The sequence below is a fragment of the Herpailurus yagouaroundi genome, unplaced genomic scaffold, assembly GCF_014898765.1.
Source record: "Herpailurus yagouaroundi ecotype Mexico unplaced genomic scaffold, PumYag 194, whole genome shotgun sequence".
NCBI lineage: Eukaryota > Metazoa > Chordata > Mammalia > Carnivora > Felidae > Herpailurus > Herpailurus yagouaroundi.
The window spans coordinates 5136713-5149147 of record NW_024412425.1 but is presented as its reverse complement, the minus strand read 5'-3'; the positions used below and the strand labels follow the sequence as shown (position 1 = coordinate 5149147).

The window sequence follows — 12435 nt, the reverse complement described above, 5'->3', positions numbered from 1 at the left end:
AGCATAGGTAGGTAGAATTGGCTTGCCAGTTATGGTCTGAGGAGCCAAGGTCAAGCACAGGTAAGTAAAACTAGACCACCAAGTATGATCTGAGGAGCCAAGATCAAGCAAAGGTAGGTAGAATTGGCCTATCGGATGAGATCTGAGGAACCAGGGTCATGCACAGATAGGTAGAACTGGCCTACCAGGTATGGTGTGAGGAGCCAAGGTCAAGCACAGGTAGGTAGAACTGGTCCACCAAGGGTTGTTGGAGGAGCCAAAATCAAACACAGGTAGGCAGAGCTGGCCCAGCAGGTGAGGTCTGAGGAACCAGGGTATGATCTGAGGAGCCAAAGTCAAACATAGGTAGGTAGAATTGGCCCACCGGGTACGGTCTGAGGAGCCAGGGTCAAGGACAGGTAGGTAGAACTGGCATATTAGGTGAGGTCTGAGGAACTGAGGTCAACCACAGGTAGGTAGATTTGGCTTGCCAGGTCAGGTCTGTGGAATCAGGGTCAAGTATAGGTAGGTAGAACTGCGCTGTCATTTGTGGTCTGAGGAGCCAAAGTCAAGCATAGGTAGGTAGAACTGGCCCACCAAGGGTTGTTGGAGGAGCCAAGGTCAAACACAGGTAGGCAGAGCTGGCCCAGCAGGTAAGGTCCGAGGAACCAGGATACGATCTGAGGAGCCCAGGTTAAGCATAGGTAGGTAGGACTGGTCTATCAGGTAAAGTTTGAGGCACTGGAGTCAAGTACAGGTAGGCAGATTTGGTTTGCCAGGTGAGGTCTGAGGAACCAGGGTTAAATATAGGTAGGTAGAACTACACGACAGTGTAGTGGTCTGAGGAGCCAAAGTCAAGCATAGGTAGGTAGAATTGGCCCACCAGGTATGGTCTGAGGAGCCAGGGTCAAGGACAGGTAGGTAGAATTGGCATATCAGGTGAAGTCTGAGGAACTGAGGTCAAGCACAGGTAGGCGGATTTGGCTTGCGGGTCACGTCTGTGGAACCAGGGTCAAGTATAGGTAGGTAGAATTGCACTATCATTTGTGGTCTGAGGAGCCAAAGTCAAGCATGGGTAGGTAGAATTGGTCCACCAGGTGAGATCTGAGGATCTGGGGTAAAGTACAGGTAGGTGGAACTAGCCATTGGTCTTAAGGATTCAGGGTCAAGCACAGGTAGGTAGAACTGGCCTGTCAGGTCAAGTCTGAAGAACTGGGGTCAAACACAGGAAGGCAGATCTGGTTTGCCAGGTGAGGTCTGAGGAGCCAGTGTTAATTAAGCACAGGTAGGTAGAACTGGCCCACCAGGTATGGTCTAAGGTGTCAAGGTCAGGCACTAGTAGGTTGAACTAGCCTGTCAGGTTAAGTCTGAAGAACTGGGGTCAAACACGGGTAGGCAGATCTAGCTTGCCAGGTCAGGTTTGAGGAGCCCGGGTCAAGCATAGGTACGTAGAACGACCACCAGGTGCAGTCTGAGGAGCCAAGGTTAAGCACAGGTAGGCAGAGCTGGTCTGGCAGGTTAGAGGAGCTGGGGTCAGAGACAGGTAGGTAGAAGTGGCCAGCCAGGTATGGTCTATGTATGGACTCAGGGGCATGTAAGGTAGGCAGATCTGGTCTGCCAGGTGTGGTCTGAGGACCCAGAGTCAAGCACAGGTAGGTAGAAATCGCCCTCCAGGTGTGATCTAAAGACCAGAGTCATGCACAGGTAGGTAGAAGCGGCCCACCAGATATGGTCTGAGGAGCTAAAGGTCAAGCACAGGTAGGCAGAATTGGCCTGCTAGGTACAGCATATATAAGGAGCCAGGGTCATAGAAGGTAGGTAGAGCTGGCCCACCAACTGCAGTGTAAGAGCCACAGGCACGTAAAGTAGGCAGATCTGCCCTGCCAGGTGTGGTCTCGGGACCCAAGATCAAGCAAAGGTAGGTGGAGCTGGCCTGTCAGGTGTGGTCTGAGGAGGGAGGTAGAGTTGACTTTCAGGTGTTGGATTCAGGCAAAGGCATGTACCCTTGGATCTTTGTGGTGGGGCCTGAAGAAGGTTAAGCCTGGGTGGGTGGAGTGGCCACAGGCGAGTCCCACAGCATTGGGGTCTTTAGGAAGACAGACACTGTGGGGTTCAAGGGAGGTCTGTAAGCCCTAAGTTAGACGAGAGTAGGTAGATGTGGCTCTCTCAAGCATGGACTTTGGAGCCAGAGATCTACACTTGAGTCTTGTTGGTGAAGTCCTTGGAACGTGGCTCTGGCTTAGGTGTGCTGGCCCAGGTTTTAGAGTTAGAGGGGAGGCTTGGAGAGCATGGGTTAGTCACAGGGAGGGAGAGCCACATCTCAGCGGGGGGGGGGGGGGGGGGGGGCGTCTCTAGAGCACTGGTATACACAGAGATACTTGTGTCTGATGAGGTCTGAGGCTCCTCAGTGAGCAGTTGTTGCCAGGTCAAGCAGTGGCTGCTAATGTCAGATCTGCAAGATGCCGAGATCCATGTCAGACAAGGGATATGGAGCTGGGTTTCTCAAGTTGGGCCTGGGAGTTGAGGTCAGGCCTGTTTAGACAGAGCTGAGTCTCTCAGGAAAGTGTGAGGAGTCTGAGTTGGGCTCAGGGAAGTACGCCCGAGTCTGTCATCTGAGATGTGGGGGGTCAGGCACAGATACGTGGAGCTGGGTACACCCGCTGAGCTTTCTGGAGCCAGTCTCTGACAGGTGTGTGACCCTGTCACACAGTATGAGGTACTGGAGCGGGACACAGGTAGGCAGAGCTAACCTCACAGGCGAAGCCACTGCATCCATGCAGTGTCGTGAGTCCGTGGATCCGGAGTCATGTGGGCAGAGGTATATAAGTGTGATCTTAGGTGGGTTCTTGTCACCTGGATTCAGGTATGAGTTGGCATCCCTGGGCTTGTTAGGTGAAATGAGAAGGCAAGCTCTAGCCCAGGAATGCATAACTGATGTGGCCGGTGAGGCCTGAGTATATGGGTCAGGTGCAGGTGGGGTCCTCGGTGGTAGGATCAGGCATGGCTTGGGTAGCATGGGCTGCCCTCAAGGGAAAGCCAGAGTCATCGTAGGTATGTGTACCTGGGTCTGCCTGGGGACCCTTAGGATCAGGTAGGACAGATGGAATGCCTTGGCCAGGGCAGCTTCCTGTTCTCAGTACCCCGGTCATGCATGATAGGCAGAGCTCATGGTATTGCAGAGGCATGAGGATCTCTAGCCAGTCCAGGGTGTGGTCTATAGCATTGGGGTCTGAGTTACGCAGGTGAGGGAAATAATAGAATTATAACTAGTTAGATAAAGTGAGGTTTGTTGTGGGAGAGGCATAGAACGCTGAACTGACGAGCTATAAGGTGTGATCTGAAAGAGCCGCTGCAGCGAACATGAGTTCTAGAGACTGTGTCCTGTAGGTGGAGGTCTTAGAGGCTCAAGTCAGACACTGGCATTGCCTGGCTCCCAAAAGTGAGGTCTGATGACCTGGCTCAGCCAAAATCAGCAGCTTGGCAGTCTGCTTTCTAGAACTGAGTCTGTTCGGTGAGATCTGAGAGCCCATGTCATGCATGGTTTGGCCCCTGGGACGGTGTCTGTCAGGTAAGGTTTCCCCAAACCTGGACTGTTTCCAGGTGAAGGGCCTCCCTGTTCATCTCATTACCCAGGCCAAAAACCTCTGGGCTGCACTTGATTCTCTCATTCTCTCAATTCACCCTATTTGATTGAAGTTCCTGAATCAGTCCTCTGCACCCCCATCCACAGTACTGTCACGTTCCTGATGACCCCTGGCATTCCCTGCTTCATTCTCCAGCATTGCCTCTCAGCTTCTACCCTCCAGCTCCGCTGCTTCTTTCATCTAGAATGTGCTGTGCTTCTCTTGCCCAGCCTGTCTCAATGGGCCTCCAGTAGAGAATTAAGCCCTAATGCCTCAAAGCATCCAGGGGATGTAATGAATCAGCATCTCTTCTTTGCTTGTAGGAGAGTACTAGCCTTGGACCATCCTTGGGACAGTTAAGAAGTGAAGTCACTGAAAGTATTTTCTGTGGGGCTTAACTCTCTCACTATTGAGAAAGGCTGCTCTAGCCACAGGACCTTTGCCTATGCTGTGCTGGCTGCTGGAATGCTTCTCCCCACTCAGTGCTTTCCTGGGTGATGCCTGCTCATTCCTTAGATCCAAGCTCAAGCTCAAGCACTCCTCAGGTTCCTTTCATAATTGGTTTCACTGATGTATTTCCTTTCTCCCAAGCACTTATATCTCATTTCACATTTATTGGCACGATTATTTCATTTACACATCTGGGGAGCCCCCATGGGCTGCTTCTGTTGCCTGTGATAGCTATGTGGTAGGTGCTCTATAAATGGCTGTTAAGAAGATGTGAATGTGTCAGGAAGATACAGAGTGGAGTCTGCAAGTGTGAATGGTAGGCCTGTGTATGTCTTGGGGCTGAGACTACGATCAGGTATGAGCTCTGGGCCTGTCACTGTCCCAGGAGGCAGCCCTAGGCTTGGATATGAGGCACTGGGTTTGTCAGTATCAGAAGGGGCAAGGCCACGCCCAGGCATATTAGTATCTGAGGAGGCAGGGCCAAGGCCAGGTAGCGTTGGATCTTTCATTGTTCAAGGAAGTGTGCTTGGGCACAGGTAGGAGGCATCGGGTCTGTTCGTCTGAGGATGCAGGGCCTGGCACAGGTAGGAGGCGCTGGGTCTGTCACTGCCGGAAGAGGCCAAGCCGGGTCCTGGTATGAGATTCTGACCTGTTAGTGCCCAGGTAGGTGGGCTCGCCACAGGTACAAGATGTTGGGTCTGTTACTGTTCAGAGAGGCTGGATACAGGTATGGGATACTAGGTCGGTCAGTGTCTGAGGAAGCAGGACCTGGCACAGGTATGAGGTGCTGGGTCTGTCAGAGTGTGAGGAGGTAGAGCCTGGCAAGGTATGAAGGGCTGGGTCTGTCGGTATTTGAATAGGCCTGGCACAGGTGTGAGGCATTGGGTCTGTCAGCGTCTCACGAGACATGACCAAACACGGGTATGAGCTCTGGGTCTGTCGGTGTCTGAGGCGGCCGGGCGTGACATAGGTATGAGGTGCTGGGTCCGTCAGTATTCGAAGAGGCTCGGGCACAGGTATGAAGCACTGGCTCTGTCAGTGTCTAAGGGGCTAGACCCGGCAAGGTATGAGATGCTGGTCTGTTGGTGTCTGAGGAAGTGGGGCCTGGTACCAGGTACGATGTGCTGGATCTGTCTGTGTCTGAGGAGACCAGGCCTGGCGCAGGTAGGAGGCACTGGGTCTGTGGGTCTGTCTGAGGAGATGGGGCCTGGTACCAGGTATGAGCCGCCGGGTCTGTCGGAGGAGGAGGAGGCCAGGCCCGGTGCAGGTATGAGGCGCTGGGTCTATCGGAGGAGAAGGCCGGGCCTGGCGCAGGTACGAGGTGCGCCGGGTCTCTCTGTGTCTGAGGAGGCAGGGCCAGCCATGGTAAGGTCTCCGGTTGGGTCTTGTGGCTCTGATCAGTCCCACGCGTAGTCTGTCCTGTTGGTCAGCACAAAGAGTTGCCAGCGCCTGGCCTGCTGTCTTGCTTCCCAGAGGTGGGTTGGGCCTGGCCCTCCATGCTGCACCTGTGGAAGAGCCTTGCTTTCAGGGGGCAAGTTTTGTGGCAGGAGGGAGGGGGGGCGGGGTGCGCCAAACCTTGTTCAGCACCTTTTCCTGTCTCTCCTAGTGGGTAGGAGGACGCTACTCGCTGTGGTCAGCCATTGGACTCTCCATTGCACTGCACGTGGGTGAGTGTTTGTTTTAGTCTTGGGAGGTGATATTGTAGTCTGAGGTCAGGAGTGGGGGTCTCATGTCCCTGAACACCTTCCTGACCCACAGAGCATGCTGGCCCCTCTCCCCTTGGCTGGAACATTTCTTTCGGGTCAGGACGGCAGGCCTTTTTTCTCTTGGGTTTGCAGGTTGGCCTTGATCTCTGTCCCTCACAACTGCCCTCTTGCCATTTCCCATGGTAGATGAAGTTAGCTCTGCCTTTGCCCTGAGGGCAGACTCTGATTAGAAAGACTTTCTGTAGGCCCAAGTCTTCCCAGGTCCTCTTTCTTCTGGCTGCACCTCAGCCTTTCCTTGGGTCCAGAGGAAGCTGTGTCCACTGCCAGAAGGCACCGGGCACGACCATTTCTGTTGACGCTGCTTTCGTGTCGCAGGATTTGACAACTTCGAGCAGCTGCTCTCAGGGGCTCACTGGATGGTAAGTGCTGAGGCTCGTGTTCTCTGCCAGAGACACGTAGTTGCTCCAGCTCCCTCTCCTCCTGGGCAGCTGCTCGGCTCTCACTGACCCTGCTCTTGTTTCAGGACCAGCACTTCCGTACCACACCCCTGGAGAAGAACGCCCCCGTCCTGCTAGCTCTGCTGGGCATCTGGTACATCAACTGCTTTGGGTGTGAGACGCAGGCCATGCTACCCTATGACCAGTACCTGCACCGCTTTGCCGCCTACTTCCAGCAGGTACCAGCTGCCAGGCCAGGTCTTGGGTCAGCCTGTGCGGGGGACTGGGAGGCCCATGAGCCCAGGTTTTTGCCCCTCCAGGGGCTTTTCTCCCCCCACTGCCCTTGGGTATAGCCAAGGCCCACCTCTGTTCCCAGTCTCAGGGTGACTCTTTGTTACCAGGGTCTGTTTGATCTGAGTGTTAGCCAAGTTTGACGACCATAGAGGGGCATGACTGGTTATCATGGTGGCCAGTCAGACCCTGGCTTGGCTAGGGCATGGGTCTCAGCTTGGTCATTTCTTCCTTGGCCATCACTGTGTGCCTGCGATAGGGTGGGGGCCATCGGCCAGGACCCCTATGGCTTGCACTGCTTTTGTCCCTCTAGAAAAGCAACTCACACCCAGTCTGTGGTGCCTCTTTGGGCTACTCACAGCCTTCTGCACCCCCTCGAATCTCCAGGGCCCCCAGGGACCAAACAGCATCTCTCCTGGTCCAGATTCTCTTTCAGGGGGCCTCTTTTCAGGGCTCCCCACAGTCCAGCATCTAGTTGAGGTGACAGACCTCAAAGGCTGTACACCCTGGACCTCAGCCAGCCTTTCCCTAAGGCAACAGTTAAAGAGGGGCACCTGACTGGCTTGGTTGGAAGAGTACGCAACTCTTGATTTCAGGGTCATGAGCTCGAGCCCCACACTGGATGTAGAGATCACCTAAATGAATAAACTTGAGAGGCACTTGGGTGGCTCAGTTGGTTAAGCGTCCGATTTCAGCTCAGGTCATGATCTTGTGGTCCACGGGTTCGAGCTCTGCGTTGGGCTCAGAGCCTGGTGCCTGCTTCGGATCCTGTATCTCCCTCTCTTTCTGCTCCCCCCCCCCCCCCAGCTTGCCTGCTCTGTCTCAAAAACAAATATATATTAAGAAAAATGTTTTTTAATAAATAATTTAAAAAGAAATACATCAATTAAATATACTGTGACTGGTTTCTGCTCATAGGGAGGTCCTCCTTAGACCTCCATCCCCACCTTTACCTTCCTGCAGTGCTCTAAGCCAGAAAGCCACGAGCCTGTGTCCTCGAGGGGCGATGAAAGGAACATGCCTGATGATAACCCACAGGGCAGGGCAGGTATACTTGGTGCATCTCAGGCAGGATTTGGGCATGGTGCATGAAGAAAAGAAGACTTGCAGATAGAGGGCTGGGTTTCTGTCCCTATTCCAGGGTGACATGGAGTCCAATGGGAAGTACATCACCAAGTCCGGCACTCGTGTGGACCACCAGACGGGCCCCATTGTGTGGGGGGAGCCAGGGACCAATGGCCAGCATGCCTTCTACCAGCTTATCCACCAAGGTAGGGCCCATCTGGCTTGGGCAGGGGTGCTGCTCGGGAGGGGGCGGGCCCCCTGGCAGAGACTTCTCCCTGAGGTCAACACTCTCCTATCGGCCATGTGGGTGGCCCCCATGGGCTAGGGTAGGAGCTTGGGTGACCGCTGTGCCCTCTTACAGGCACCAAGATGATACCTTGTGACTTCCTCATCCCAGTCCAGACCCAGCACCCAATAAGGAAGGGTTTGCATCACAAGGTAAGAGCCCCATCCAGCCTCTCCTCACACTTTGTCAGGCTCACATTACACCCAAACTATTAAAGAGTTGATGCATTGGTTGGCGGTTATACTAGTTTTCTGTTCCTGCCATAACAAATTACACAATCGTAATGGCTTAAAACAACACCCGGTTTTTATATTGGTTTCAATGGATCTGAAGTCCAGCAGGCTCTACTGGGTCTTTGCTCAGGGTGGACCAAGGTCCAGTTTCCTTGATGGCAGCTAGGGGATCATTCTCAGCTCCAAGAAGCCACCTTGGCCTGTGGCACTGTCTCAGAACCAGTAGTGGTAGGTGGAGTCCCTCTCCAGCTTTGATTCTGTCCTGCCTCCTCTGTTGATTCTCTCTGACCAACTTATTTGCCTTCCTCTTCTACTTTTTGGGGCCCATGTGATTACATTGGGCCCACCTATCCCTATCTCAGTGTCTGTTACCTTCATTCCATCTGTAAGATCCCTTTTGCCATGTCCTGTAACTTACATAGGTGCAACAGCAGGGGCGGGGGCAAAGATCTTACTTACCACAGCAGCAAATGGGAAAACCATCCAGTACCTAAACTGACCTGACGCTGGCTTTGAAGAGGATTGAGTGCACCTTATGTTGGGTGTGCAGAGTAGCATGGGTAACTGTGAGCACAGGCTTTGGAGTCAGAGACCTGGGTTTGAATTCTGATTCTTCCTCTCTCTACCTCTGTGATTCAGCACTGTTGACTTGGGGAGACAGGCTCAACTAGGAAAGAGAGGGGATGCTTTTGCCCCTCAGAATCTTACAAGATAGCTAAAGTTCTTAGCAGGGTCCTCGGCAAGTCAGGCGTGTTCCTGAAAGGGTAGTTATTGTCATTACCTACTTTACCCTGTCATCAGATGTGACCTGCCGTCCCCTCTCACTTCCATTGAGCTCTATGTTGGGGGCTGGCAACCTGACCGAGGCTAGGACTACCCCAGCTGAGAATTGCCAGGCAGTCTTGCCCCTCTGCCTGAAGCTCAGACAGTACTTCTTGGCAGAACTGGGTGTCTCTCTTGTCAGATCCTCATGGCCAACTTTTTGGCCCAGACTGAGGCCCTGATGAAGGGGAAGTCGACAGAGGAGGCCCGGAAGGAGCTGCAGTCCGCAGGAAAGAGTCCAGAGGACTTTGAGAAGCTGTTACCACACAAGGTCAGGACTTCTGAAGTGGGTGGCATCCTGGAGTCGGAAGGATAAAAGTTGTGAGGCCAGGGCAAGGATTCACAGCGTGCCTGCCTTGTCCTACACAGTAGGAGGGGCTGTCCTTACAGATCTGCACATCCCGACCTCTGGGACAGGGTGTACATCCCCTCTTAAGTTATTTGGGGATCACAACTAACCAGGGGACATTCCTGGGTGTTTTCTGAAGGTCTTTGAAGGAAATCGCCCAACCAACTCTATTGTGTTCACCAAGCTCACACCATTCATTCTGGGAGCCTTGATTGGTGAGTGAGCGGGGAAGGTCCTGGCCTGGGGTAGGTTGGATGAAGCTGGTAGAGCCCTAATGTGCCCCATCTGCCACCTCTGTAGCCATGTACGAGCACAAGATCTTCGTTCAGGGCATCATCTGGGACATCAACAGCTTTGACCAGTGGGGGTGAGTTGCTGCTCCTCAAGGGGAGGGTGGAGAATGCCTGTGGGCAGGCTTACGGATTTCACTGGTGATGCTGGAACCTTCCTCTTATTCTTATCGTCCTGCCAGGGTGGAGCTGGGAAAGCAGCTGGCCAAGAAAATCGAGCCTGAGCTTGACGGCAGTAGCCCAGTGACTTCTCACGACGCTTCCACCAATGGGCTAATCAACTTCATCAAGCAGGAACGTGAGGCCAGAAGCCAATAAACTCATGCCTGGCTGCAGTCCCTATTGTGACTGGTCCTTCTTTGTCCCTCTTCACCAGAGATGTACTGCACAGTCCTTCCCAGAGCACCTCTGGCTGTAGGCTTGGAGTACAAGCCCTTTGGGGGAAGCTGGTCTGGGATTGCTATCATCACCCCTCCATGTCTGTGTGCCCTGTTTTACGACTGGCTGAAGTGTTTCAGTGCAGCTGATTTTTCTGACCGTGTTCACCTTGTTCATGTATCAGAAAAATAAAGATGCCACAAAGGAGGTTGTAGGCTTAGCCTCTTCTTGTCTCTGGAAGTGGTGCTCTACACAGGAGTTAGGGCAACCAGGAGGAGTGATGTGCCTCGACTGAGGCTTGACTTGTAAGTGGTGAGCAGGTCCAGAATGGAGGATGGTCCCTTGAGAAGAGAGTGGAGGAGACATGGGGCACAAAGTCACAAGGGCAACTTAGCCACTGTAAGCAAATCCTTTTCTTTTATCTGCTCCTCACCTCAGTGATTTTGGAGGAATTGCATGCTTCTGTTCACTGGGTACTTAGTTCTAAAAGCTGCATTAGATTATGTCTGTTATGGGTGAATACCTAGCCCAGATCAAGGGTAATGATCATCTTCTGGCCAGATGCTCAGGAAGTTCTCTTCTTTCAGAAGACAGGCACTGAAAAAAGGATTTTGAGCAAACTACCCTTTTATCTTCTGTTCAAGATACTTACCTTCTATTCAGGATATTAAATAATATTTTTGGCCCCTTAGGCAGAAAGGGAATTTTACTTTAAGAGTCAATGAGCAGGGGCGCCTGGGTGACTCAGTCAAGCGTCTGACTTCAGCTCAGGTCATGATCTCACACTCCATGAGTTCCAGCCCTGTGTCAGGCTCTGTGCTGACAGCTCAGTGTCTGGAGCCTGCTTAGGATTCTGTCTCCCTCTCTGCCCCTCCCCTGCTCATGTTCTGTCTCTGTCTCAAAAATAAATAAAAGCATTAAGATAGATTGATTGATAAAGAGTCAACAAGCAGAATTGATCGGCAGGCTGGAGGCTGAGCTTTCAGGGTCTACACTCGATCATCATACAGGGTCTAGACAGGGAAACTGCTGCCCCTTTCACAAAAGCCCCGTCATCACAGCTGCCTTCACCCCATTCTCTCCTGGGTTGCCCCTTTCTGAGTTGTACTCTGGGTTGGTCACATGACTTCCTCAAGACAGGGAAAGCTCCTGTAAGAAGACAAATGGCACCCATGAAGGTTCAAAGGGAGGCATACCCTAATTATGGAATGTGACCATATAGATGTAACTATCTGCTTAAAATACTGCTTGGAAGTTGTCAGCACTTCTCTTTCTAATGATGGTGTAGTTCTGTTTTGTTTTGTTTTTCTTTCCAAAAGCAAATGCCCACTCCTCTAAAAATGGTCTTTGATGGTCTGGCTCTGTTGAGGCCCCTCCTAACCCACCTTCTTTCTTAATCTAGCTGATAAGTGAAGGCCTTATTTATTTATTTATTTATTTTTAATTTAAATCCAAGTTAGTTAACATAGAGTGTAAGGTGGTTTCAGGAATAGAATTTAGTGATTCATCACTTACATGTAACACCCAGTGCTCATCCCAGCAAGTGTCTCCTTAATGCCCATCAGCCATTTAGCCCATCCCCCTACCCACCTTCCCTCTGGCAGCCCTCAGTTTGTTCTCAATATGAGTCTCTTACAGTTTGCCTCCCTCTCTGTTTTTCCTATTTTTCCTTCTCTTATGTTCATATGTTTTGTTTCTTAAATTCCACCAGTAAAATCACATGTTTTTCTCTGACTTACTCTGCTTAGCATAATAACTCTAGTTCATCCACGTTGTTGCAAATGGCAAGATTTCATTCTTTTTGATCGCCATGTAATATTCCATTGTATATATACACCACATCTTTATCCATTCATCAGTTAATGGACATTTGGGCTCTTTCTATAATTTGGCTATTGTCGATAGTGCTGCTATAAGCATTGGGGTGCATGTGCCCCTTCAAATCAGCATTTTTATATCCTGTGGATAAATGCCTAGTAGTACCATTGCTGGGTTGTAAGGTAACTCTATTTTTACTTTTTTGAGGAACCTCCATACTGTTCTACAGAATGGCTGCACCAGTTTGCCTTCCCACCAACAGTGCAAAAGGGTTCCCCTTCTCCACATCTTCCACCAACATCTGTTGCCTGAGTTGTTCATTTTAGCCATTGTGACAGGTGTGAGGTGATAATCTTGCTGTGGTTTTGATTTGTATTTCCCTGATGATGAGTGATGTTGAGCATCTTTCCATGTGTCTGTTAGTTATGTGGATGTCTTTGGAAAAGTATCTGTTCAATCTTTTGTCTGTTTCTCCACTGGATTATTTATTTCTTGGGTGTTGAGTTTGATACATCCTTTATACATTCTGGATACTAATCTTTTTTTTTTTTTTTCAACGTTTATTTATTTTTGGGACAGAGAGAGACAGAGCATGAACGGGGGAGGGGCAGAGAGAGAGGGAGACACAGAATCGGAAACAGGCTCCAGGCTCCAAGCCATCAGCCCAGAGCCTGACGCGGGGCTCGAACTCACGGACCGCGAGATCGT

The 12435-nt window shown here is 51.5% G+C and overlaps 1 protein-coding gene and 2 long non-coding RNA genes across 7 annotated transcripts in view; 2 read left to right on the top strand and 1 right to left on the bottom strand.

Moving 5' to 3' along the window:
- The window catches only part of LOC121011607 (uncharacterized), a 9254-nt gene extending 3608 nt beyond the window's left edge, over positions 1–5646 (top strand). For 2 of the 5 annotated variants that reach the window (XR_005781666.1, XR_005781665.1), the window contains exons 3-4: positions 8–5149; positions 5253–5645. This is a non-coding gene — a long non-coding RNA (uncharacterized LOC121011607). Of the gene's footprint in view, positions 1–7; positions 5150–5252 lie in introns of all 5 variants that reach the window. The other 3 variants (XR_005781669.1, XR_005781667.1, XR_005781668.1) reach the window with 3 other exon arrangements.
- Positions 1–10116, top strand: part of GPI (glucose-6-phosphate isomerase) — a 26320-nt gene extending 16204 nt beyond the window's left edge. The window contains exons 10-18 of the mRNA XM_040446194.1: positions 5659–5719; positions 6134–6177; positions 6282–6434; positions 7628–7757; positions 7913–7989; positions 9035–9163; positions 9381–9456; positions 9542–9608; positions 9714–10116. Coding sequence (XP_040302128.1) covers positions 5659–5719; positions 6134–6177; positions 6282–6434; positions 7628–7757; positions 7913–7989; positions 9035–9163; positions 9381–9456; positions 9542–9608; positions 9714–9849 — 873 coding nt within the window. The 3' untranslated portion in view covers positions 9850–10116. The remainder of the gene's footprint in view (positions 1–5658; positions 5720–6133; positions 6178–6281; positions 6435–7627; positions 7758–7912; positions 7990–9034; positions 9164–9380; positions 9457–9541; positions 9609–9713) is intronic.
- Positions 9895–12435, bottom strand: part of LOC121011610 (uncharacterized) — a 6476-nt gene continuing 3935 nt past the window's right edge. Inside the window, exon 2 of the long non-coding RNA XR_005781672.1 lies at positions 9895–10250. This is a non-coding gene — a long non-coding RNA (uncharacterized LOC121011610). The remainder of the gene's footprint in view (positions 10251–12435) is intronic.